We start from the raw sequence: 11535 nt of genomic DNA on the forward strand, positions 1-11535 counted from the left end.
CCACATAAACTAGAGAGCGGACACCATGCTAAATCCTTAACATGCACTAAGTGACCCCGTGACCTAGTTTTTGACCCGGAATAACCCATATTCGAACTTGACCTAGATATTGTCTTGATACAACTTCTGACCAAGTTTGGTAAAGATCAGATGAAATCTACTTCCAATTAGAGAGCGGACACCATGCTATAAATCCTTGAAATGCACTAAGTGACCCAGTGACCTAGTTTTTGACCCGGCATGACCCATCTTCGAACTTGACCTAGGTATTGTCTAGATACAACTTCTGACAAAGTTTGGTAAAGATCGGATGAAAACTATTTGAATTAGAGAGAGGACACGAAAATTGTGACAGACAGACTGACAGACAGCATTACCGAACGTTGCCACAACGTTGCATACAAAACGTTACCCGGACGTCCGGGTAATGTTTTGTATGCAACGTTGTGGCAACGTAATATTTAGGTCGCAAAGTCGGCAACCATTACCGAACGTTGCCATAACGTTGCATACATAGAGAATACAAGGTCGGTGCCGAATAAAGCAAAGTTTATTTTGCGAGTCTTAGAAAATCTGAACCACGAGCCTTGGCGACCATTCTCCGCCGCGCGTGACAGCTATATTTCAGCACTGCCGAAATAGAGGAAAATTTATTCCACAGTGGTTTATTTCGACAATGCACGTCTGATGATGGGATAAAAAACATTACCCGGACGTTTTATCAAACGTTGCAGTTTGTTTGTCACAATGGTGTATATGAAAGTTTTCCCGACGTTTATTTCCAACGTTGCTGCAACGCTGTATTTAGGTTGCATTCGAACGTTGCAGTTTGGTTGTACCAATGGTCTATTTGAAAGTTTTCTCGACGTTTTTTCCCTACGTTGCTGCGACGTTTTTTTCCCAACGTTGCTGCAATTCTATTTTTTAAATTCTATTTTTTAATACTATAATATTATTTATTTTTATTTACTGCCAACCGCTCTTTCGAGTATTATCGGCAGATATGCACACTGTCGAGTCCGTTTCCTAGGAAGAACCAGTACTTGGTGTCTAAAGAGAAGATAATAAAACGCTCCCCGAGTAGGAATCGTAGCATCAATGAAAATATGATTTCTTGTAAATTTTAGAAATTCATTTTTTTTAATTTTACAGATCAGTTGCTTAAACTTAAAGATGCTAAATATGAACTTTAGCTCAAAATCGCCGGATAAAATATTTTGTTTAAGTTGTGTTATGCATTAAAATGGTAAAATCTAGTTTCAAAGTTTAAACAAAAAATTAATAGACAACATTTTTGTCTGAAATTTTCAATTGTCGCCGTGGTGTAGTCGATGAGGTGTCCGCCTAGCGATCGGGAGTTGGTGGGTTCGATTCCCACTCTAGGAGCGTTTCATTAACTCCTCTATAGACATCAAATAATGGTACTTTCTAAAAAACGAACTCGAAAATGTCCAAAACTGCCGATACTAATCGAAAAAGCGGTTGGCAGTAAATATATATTTTTTAATTTCATATTATTAAAAAAAATAGAATTTAAAAATACTGCGTTTTAATGCGACCTAAATACAACGTTGCAGCAACGTTGGGAAAAAACGTCGCAGCAACGTTGGGAAAAAACGTCGGGAAAACTTTCATATAGACCATTTGTACAACCAAACTGCAACGTTCGAATGCAACCTAAATACAACGTTGCAGCAACGTTGGATGCCCACTGGGTATGTGGTGGATAATTTTATGCTTGATTTATTGCGAATTTTGCTTTCTTACAAATTGTGGTTTGGTATATATTTTTACTGTAATTACTGAAAGAGTGCAGATCAATCTTTAAAATGATACCAGTCGTGCACAATTTGATACTAGTATATGAAAGGCATGAAACTTGCTTTGAAAGTTGGCAGTTTTATAATAGGATCCAATGGGAATTCGAATTAGTGTAATTTAACGTCTTAAACAGATGGATTGTAACCGTTATTTTTCATGAGTTACTTCCCGTTGAGAAGAAAAGTCATGATTTTTAGACTAGGATATTTTTTGTTCTCTTTTCAAAGGCTGTTTAAACAACTTATTTTAAATAAAATATCGGTGTATTGGTAAGTCATAATAATGGAAAAGTTAACGCATACTGGTCATCAAGTAGTTTCCGTCATTTTATCATTCATTGTTGTGATACCAGTTAAGCTGTTTTGTTCAAGGGTTGTTACCCTTAGGTCATCATAAATTCACTTGTAATTTTTGCAAATGTTGCTAAAACTGATAGTTTGTCCGGCTTTCTTTGAACAGATAATGTTCTTGTCACGTCGTTTGTTGATATAATGATTGCAATCTTGTTTTAAAGGGGCCTTGTCAGAGTTTTCGGCATGTATTGAAGTTTGTCATTAAACGCTTTATATTAATACATGTAAAGATTGGATCTACAAAGCTTAAGTAAAAAACAAAAATAAAATTGAAGAAAGGAAAAAAAGTAACCCTCAGCTGGGTTCCAACCACTGACCCCTGAAGTAAAAGTCTATCGCTTAGACCACTCGGCCATCGGTGCTCATACATTGAGTGATGTATTTTATAGTTTATTTAAGCACACCTCGTAGTATCCCAAAATATAACGACAACAACAGAACTTATCAAATTATTCAATTGTTTTGCGTTGCAATGCTTTATATTTTGTAGGTTTTTAAATTGTCAAAAGATGCATATAATGGTCGAAAATGGATATTTTAGACCATGGTAAATGTTCAGTATTACTGTTTCCGCACAAATATCATAACTACAACGAAAATTTGCGAATCTGAAACATTTTTTTTTATTTTGTCGATTTCCCAAAATGTGAAAAGGTCCCTTTAAATATAGCCCCTTTTAATAACAAATTGTGAATGGAGTCAGTTTCTATGGCATTTCATTGATTTCAAAAATTTAAGTAGGGTCGGGCCAACGGAAACAATTTTTTTTTACGCCTCACAATCTACAAGTTGGCTTTTAAGTTTATTTTTGCTATAAAATTAAAAAATATATAAATGCACAGTAAGTCAATAAAAACGCGCCATTATTTTATCAACTTAAATATAATATATCAATATGTACATTGTAGGCTCACGGAAACTGATTCTATTCACAATAAGTAAATAAAATTTATATCAGTTTCCCTAAAGTAAAAAATTCTGGTTGCTATGGCAACAAATATTAAACAATTCTGACAATGGTGGAGCTGGTAGGCGACATATATTGCTTGGCAATAGTCTTGTTATATAATGAGACACATGGTATGCTTAATGAAGGATGTAATGTAATATTTCAGTATTTTAACTGAATTAGGCTTAAATCGTCTCACTATAGCCTTAACAATAATGATTCGTTCTCTTCCTCTTACTACCGGTTATGTTTCGCTACAACAGTCAAGGGATTCAAATGACTACATGCATACATGCCAGACATTCTGATCTCAGCAGGACAGACCTGCTTTTCGGGTGTTTGTCCTGGCGTCTCGATATGAGACAATTTGTCCCGATATTCTTAAAAATTATAAATTCTAATAACTAAGTTCACAATAAAATTCACTATTCAAGCTCAGTTTGGCTTAAATTCATCATCGCTTATCCCTGTCATGCCCCATATTAACAAACCATTTCTCCTACTTGAATGCACATGTGTTCTTTTTGACACCTTGTCAGAAATGTATTCGCAAATTATTGATTTTATCAGGCATTCACACCATGGTGGCCACTTTTTTTCTTTGACATATTTCAGACAGGTCTCAGGCTGTCATTTGCCCTTTGAGCCATTTGCGAAAATATTGATTATAAAAATTTGGATATACAATTTCTGATTGCGGAAATGTCAAATTTTCAGAAAAAAATTGTTGCCATTTTAACCCGGACTGGTTTTCTTTGCTTTTTATCTTTGTTTCAATAAAAGAAGTTAGCAGTTAAAACAGTAAGAGAAATCCAGTCTGCAGTTTTTGAATGTTTTCAACTGGTTAAATGTTTTAAGCTTTTATTAAGTAGTCATTATGAAGCATAGGTAGGTATTATGGAATCACCATGGACATCTGTCCGTTTGATCATCTTTCTGTCTGTCCATAGACACAATCATGTATGTAGAGTTCTGTCCATAGACACAATCATGTATGCAGAGTTCTGTTAATAGACACAATCATGTAATCCGAGTTCTGTTCATAGACACAATCATGTAATCAGAGTTCTGTCTATAGACACAATCATGTCTGCAGAGTTCTCTTGCACTTGTAATATACCACATGTGACATTTATCCTACTTTAAAAATTACAAAAATTATGACCCTATGTCATCTTAGCCATTCTTAAACATCATTCATATTTTGATATACATTGTATTATGACATGCAACAATGGAAGTTTTCTTCATACTATTTTGATAAACTCGAGTTTGTATCGGTTCACAATTGTTTGTATTATTTTCCAGTCTTAAACCAATAATTTGACCATGAGGAAGAAAAATCAAGTTCCAGCAAGATCAGGTGAGAAGAATGTTTTGGGGGCGGATTCTGATATTGGGCGTGTAAGGAAAAGAAAGATAAATGTTGGAAAGGATAAAAGTGCAGTGTTGCGCTCTGCAAACAAAAATAAGTCTGATTCTGCTGTTGAGGACAGTTCTCAAGATGAGACAAATGACTACACAGATAAAAACAGTCAAGAATCAAAGAAAGATGCTGAAAATACTCAAAAGGGTGTGATAGGAAATCTTAAAACTGAAGATGATTTCTCTGATGATGACATAGATGAATTGAACGAAGTAGTTACTAGTGATTCAGATTCTCTTGATCATGAAATGGAAAATGACATTGAAAAACAACGAAAACACAAAAGAACAAAGATTTTTAGCAAAAGGGGCATGAGAGAACCAACTTGCAACTACTGTAACAGCCTTTTTAGCTCAAAAGCAGAATTGAAAACTCATACCCTCACTGAGCACAAAGACAGAAAGATGTACAAGTGTTTGTACTGTCCAAAAGAATATAGAGGTTCTTGCTCTCGAGGCAAACATATCATGACGGTGCATTTTAAAGAATATCGCTTTCAGTGTCATGTTTGTGGAGAGAGGTTTCTAAACGAATCGCGCTTAAAACAGCATATTTATTGTTACCATACCAGTGTTAAAGACAAGAAGCAGTTTCCATGTAGGATATGTGGAAAAGTCTTCTATTCCAAGGCCCACAACAAAATGCATGAATATTTGCATGTCGGTGAAAAGAAAGTACCATGCACTGTTGAGGGATGTGGAAAATTGTTTAGGTAAGATAAAAAATTGGATGCCAGTACATGTAAACAGGTCAATTTTGTATGTAGATGAATAAGGTTAAGCTGTTAAACTTGCTATTTGTAAATGCATGTCTTTAATAGTAAGACATACTGTCATTAAAATGTTTTTAATCATTTTAGTAACCTTAATTGTTGACACATTGAATTAAGTGTAAAATAAATGGATGTAGAGCAACCTGCCAATAATACAGAAAGGCAACAACCATTACTTGGTGTTGAATGAGTTGCTGTAGTCTAATAAATGAGAAATTTAACACCAATTAAACCTTCACCACATAGATACGTATTTGTAGTCCCTTAGAAAGTTCATTTAATTAAATACCTTTCTTACTTAATTCAAGTTTTAAAGGCTTCATTTCCAACCCTTAGGTACTGATGAGCAGCAAATAGCATAAAACCTGAAGTGAACAGACTGCGATTTACTAAAGCCATTTTCACTTTACCTCTTATGAGGGAAAGGGTTAAGGGCTAGTTTTTACATAAGGCTTAATAAAAAAATATTTCATGTATGCTATCTGTGTTTTTGTGTTTTCTGCGTAGGACGAAGAATCAGTTGCAGAAGCACTTGCCTGTGCACAGTGATGTAAAGCCGTTCATCTGTCAGGATTGTGGCAAGGCATTTAGGAAGAAACATGGACTTCACAATCACTCGCTGTCACACAAAGGTATGATTCAAAGCTGGTATTCTAACTTGTGCTTCAATAGCCTTTTTCAGAGAAAACTCTGCTTAATCCATGTGCATAAAGTGTCGTCCTGTATTAGCCTGTGCAAACCTAATCAAGGATGGCACTTTCCCTTTTTATGAAATTTTGTGTATGATGTCTGTCTCTTGTAAATGAAAATCAAGTTTAGGCGTAAAATGTATTCCTTGATCAGCCTGTGCGAACTGCACAAGCTAATCTGGGACAACACTTTAGGCACCTGCATTAAGCCAAGACTTCCTGGAACAAGTCTTATATGGCTGGCCAAGATAAACCGGATACTTGTGAACTCTTAATACTATATAATTAATTACATGCTTGAATTGTGTCCTATAATCACACTTGCTTTTGTTAATTCAAATGTTTCGTCGAAAAAATAACAATAAATCAGTAACAGTCAGTAAGCAGATATTCCTTTTATGCCCCCGGATCGAATGATCGGGGGTTTATTGTTTTTGGCCTGTCTGTCTGTCATTGTATGCGTGTGTCTGTCTGTCTGTCCCAAAACTTTAAACTTGGTCATAACTTTTGCAATATTGAAGATTGCAACTTGATATTTGGCATGCATGTGTATCTCATGGAGCTGCACATTTTGAGTGGTGAAAGGTCAAGGTCAACGTAATCCTTCAAGGTCAAAGGTCATTTTTAGCTCGACTATTATATATGTAATATATATAGTGGAGCTATCCTACTCACCCCAGCGTCGGCATGAGCGTTGGAATGCTATAGTTTGCGTACCACATCAAATATTTGATATCAAATTTCCCTTGACATATTGCTTTTATATTTTACATGCTTCTTTACCAACATGACCCCACTCTATAAACAAGAGCAGACAACTGTATCAAGCATTTTGTAAGAATAATGGCCCTTTTTTCACTTAGAATATGCATATCATTGATAAATCTATGTTAAAGTTTGCGTACCACCTCAAATATTTTCTATGTACCTTGTCATATTCAGGGATTTCAATAGACGTAGAATCCTGCATTTTGACGCGATCAAATTAAAAATGACTCGTTTTTAAGCAACCCTCTTTACTGCCGTGCGTCATTTTGACGCATTGAAAATTTAACCCGTGCGTCAGTCAGTTAACATCTCAAGTTCCATGGTAATAAATCCCACTTTGCTCCTAATTGAAATTAATGTTTCAGTATTTGAAACTCGGTCTATAATCGAGGGAATACCCCGGGCGTTGTATATCTTATCTCATCTCCTCGAATACACATGTCACCTTTTAAATAGTGCGTGCGTACTAACTGGGTAAATAGCAGCAGCGATTACGTGATAATTGATTTACCATCCGATAATTGCAGGTTTTTTTGCAAACTTGCAGACGGCACGGTTAAAGTAAGTCGGCAAAAGTAATTAAAGAAAAAACAAAATTGATCAAAGGTCTATTAATTACGTAGATCCACTAGTAAGTCCAGCGAGTTTTGTCAGTTTGTTAATCCACCGATACTTACTAGTACCACCCATCTTATATAAACTGGAATCACAGTTCATTTTTTATACTAACATATTTCGGACATGTGTAGTATTCGGATAAACAGTAATAGATATACTAGATGTTCCATGCATTTTGATTGTGATTGTTAGAAAAGCTATCATAGGGATGATGATAATATAATGACGATAAATATGTGATGAAAAGGTGCTACCGGTACATATCTTAAATTACTTAAATGTGTTCAAAGACTTAAATGTTTTAAAAGGAAGTAGATTTTAATGTACCAATTCATTAAAATATGTTGTGTTTTTATCATGGTATTGTCTTTTTATAAAGCAATATAACTTTTTAAGATATTATATTACTCTTAGAGCATATTTTTATCTAAAAAAATTGAATAATACAGACAAAAACACAATTAACGCGCTTTAAAATTGACCCCAGCCTTTTTCAATTGACTCCTCAAAATTTCAGTCCAGGGGTCATTGACTCCTGGTTTTTGAAATCTATTGAAATCCCTGCATATTGCTTTTATATTTTGCATACTTCTTTACCAACATGACCCCACTCTATAAACAAGAGCAGACAATGGTATCAAGCATTTTGTAAGAATTATGTTCCCTTTTTATACTTCGAAAATTGAAAATTTTGTTAAGTTTCGTGTTCAGTTTCACTTTATTTCTGAAGTATCAAAGCTATTGCTTTCATACTAGCAACACTTACTATCATAAGGGGACTGTGCAGGCAAAGTTATGTATCTCTGACTGGCATTTTGACAGAATTATGGCCCCTTTTATACTTAGATAATTGAACATTTGGTTAAGTTTTGTATTTTGGTCCATTTTACACCTAAAGTATCATAGCTATTGCTTTCAGACTTGGTAAACTCACTAACTATCGTAAAGAGACTGAACAGGGCAAGTTGCATAACTCTGGTTGGCATTTTAACGGAATTATGGCCCTTTTGTTCCTTAGAAACTTTGAATATTTTGTTAAATTTTGTGTTTAGATCCACTTTACTTCCAAAGTATCAAGGCTATTGCTTTCAAACATAAAATACTTTCTAACTATCATGAGGGAACTGTACCTTGCAAGTTGAATTTGACCTTGACCTTTGAATGACCTTGACTCTCAAGGTCAAATTAATAAATTTTGCTTAAATTGCCATAACTTCTTTATTTATGATCAGATTTGATTCATACTTTGACAAAACAACACTTAACTGACATACCACAATGGACTCCATCCAAACCATCACCCACACCCCATCCCAGAATCCCCCTTCCCCACCCCCCAAAAAAAAATTATAATAAATATTTGTTTCCATTTTTTTCTCTTATTTTTGAAAGATCATCTAATAAATGACCTCACCCCCCCCCCCATTATACCCCTTTCTCCACCCCTAACCCACCCACCCCCCACCCCAATTTTTTTTATTTTTTTTTAAACATGTTAAAAAAATGCAAATACATATATATATATATATATATTTTTTATGGACTGTCCAACCATCCCACCCAAGCTATTGCTATCAAACTTGAAATAAAATTTTATTAGTTTGTTTTATGTCTTTACAAATGTTCAATAGATTGTGGAAAATATACCTGAACTCAGAATCGTCTATAATGTACAACTTCTTAAAAACATAAGCGATCAATATGTTTCAATTATGGTCCTCTTCCACTTAGAATATGACTATATTACCTTGACCTTATTGAACATGAACAATGTCCTCATGATGGCTTACGTTATACTGTCATGCACTCAAATAGTCGAGCCCGCTGTCTTCTGACAGCTCTTGTTTTCTAAAATAGCTGCCGTGCGGCTTCAAAGCGGCCCAGTAGGGGGCATGGTGTTTCACAAACACAGCTTTTGTTTCTGAGTAACCTGATTTTAGTTTGAAGACTTATATAGTAATCATAACAGTTCATAATTATGCATAAATGTCAGATTTATGTTTGTGAGCTAAAGAAGTATAAACAAAAATTGTCAATAATAGGTGGTAATATTTCTGTGTGCTTCATGAATCACAGTTGTTTAAAAGATTTTTAGTTAAAAAATGTTTGAATTGCAGAAGTAATTATTGAGTTCTTTGCAGAGATTATAAAAATGATACATGTAGTAATTTTCTGAGAAAGTAAGTGTTTGTGTTCTCATAAGAATGGGTGTATATGATCTGAGCCTAAATAAGAAAGAACTTTTGTTGTTATTTGTATGAAAAACAACTTGACACTAAGAGTAGTGAGCAAACTTAATTTTTTATTTCAATTAATATGTGCCATCTGAATTATGAGTTAAAACATTTGTATATTTTTTATTAATAACACAGTATTAACACAATAATTATATTTTTAGGCATAAAGTTTCAATGCTTGGAGTGCCAAAAGGTGTTTAGTACAAAAGGAAATCTCAGGGTTCACATGAAAGTGCACGAGGGTGTACAGTTCACGTGTGAAGTCTGTAGCAAAACGTTCAACTTTAAGTCCAACTACAATTTCCATATGAAGCAGCATTTTGGAAAAGAGGAGGGAACACCGGACGAAAAAAGTGGCAGAAAACTGGAGAAGAAAATGAAGGAGGCTGGAACCAAAAGAACTAAGACAAAATATACGCAATTCAGCAGCACGTCCTTGGAGATGGAAAGTAAAATGATGTGTAATGAATCAGATACAGAGATTCAGAATCAAAATGTAGGTAAGATAACTCCTCCAAGTGATGACGTGAAGGAACACACACAAGAGGAAGCTGAAGACATAAGTGCGTCTTCGACAGATGTGTCAACACAGGTCAGAAATTACAACAAAGGCATCATTGGTAGAAGCACTTTTGCAGAAGTTTCTGGAACCAAAAAATATATTGTTTTAAATACAAATGAGATGGCAACAAGATTAATTTGTAAGATGGCACACAATGATTACGAGTCCTCCAATGAGAAATCTCCCTTGCAGCCATCAACCCAAGATGATACTGCTAACACCTGCGCAAATGACTCAAAAAATGCACATGAGATCAGTCCTACAAGTAAAGGCATGGATCTGGAAACTGCAGCATATAACTCAGAGCTGAAGGATGAGCCTGTGGAACAGGAAGTTGAGGGTGTAACCATACAACCTGAGGAGTTCTTGATCAACTGCAAAAGACCAGTGGCAGTCCTTGAAAAGGCAAATGAAGCTCTGGACAAGACAAATGACCTGACAGAAGAAGATATTGAGAAGATTGTATATCAAGCACATAAATGATGCCAGGGATGCTATCATTCAGGTCATGTGGAAAGGACTAGTTGAAAACCGTATATTGCTATTTTTTCTAAGATAGAATTTTAGACTGCAACAATAGCCGCAGTATTTAGGTAACCATGAATTAAAGTATCTTTAATGATGGCAATGGCGCAGTTAGCTACTGTGTTTCTTAGATTTCAGTATCATTCAGCATGTGAGGGAACTGACCATCAGGGCAATCAGGAACAAGCTTGTAATTAATTGTATTATATTGTGTTTGTAAACTGCTAAATAAGACAAAAAATATCAACTTGTCACAAACAAATTACCTGAATTTGAAACATTTATTTGCATGCAAAATAAGTTTTCTTGAAAATGTGTGCATATCTTAACATGACATTTAACTTATTTAATGACAAGCCACAGTCCTGTATTGTTCAACACTTTGATTATTGTTATCTAATTCTTAGAACTTCAGCTTGAAACATTCTTTGCTTTTAAGGTTTACAACCAAGAAATTGTTATTTGAATCAACAATGCTTTAATCAATTTGTTATTTACAGTTAATTATTATATTGAACAATACAACCTAGTGACAAAATCACATGTTTTGTATATTTTTTAGAAACTGTAATTTTACACTTATTAGCTAATCTGAGCACAATATGCTCATGGTGAGCTTTTTGATCGCCTTTTTTTTGTCCGTCCCAGTTGTGCATTGTCAACATTTGCCTTGTTAACACTCTAGGAGCCACGTTTTTTGTCCGATCTATATGAAATTTTGTCGGAAGATTTGTGCCAATGATTACTTTGGACGAGTTCTAAATGGTTCTGGTTAGTTGAAAAACATTGCTGCCAGAGGGCGGGCCATTTTTTTC

At 34.9% G+C, this 11535-nt stretch overlaps 1 protein-coding gene across 1 annotated transcript; it reads left to right on the forward strand.

Annotated features, from left to right (window-relative positions):
- The first annotated feature begins 1989 nt into the window (after positions 1-1989).
- LOC127882172 (oocyte zinc finger protein XlCOF6-like) lies at positions 1990-11261 on the forward strand. The gene is made up of 4 exons (XM_052430664.1): positions 1990-2090; positions 4432-5261; positions 5829-5953; positions 9795-11261. The coding sequence occupies exons 2-4, from the start codon at positions 4453-4455 to the stop codon at positions 10676-10678; spliced, it is 1818 nt and encodes a 605-aa protein (XP_052286624.1). The 5' UTR covers positions 1990-2090; positions 4432-4452; the 3' UTR covers positions 10679-11261.
- Positions 11262-11535: the final 274 nt, after the last annotated feature.

Source organism: Dreissena polymorpha, chromosome 5, assembly GCF_020536995.1.
Source record: "Dreissena polymorpha isolate Duluth1 chromosome 5, UMN_Dpol_1.0, whole genome shotgun sequence".
Classification (NCBI taxonomy): Eukaryota; Metazoa; Mollusca; class Bivalvia; order Myida; family Dreissenidae; genus Dreissena; species Dreissena polymorpha.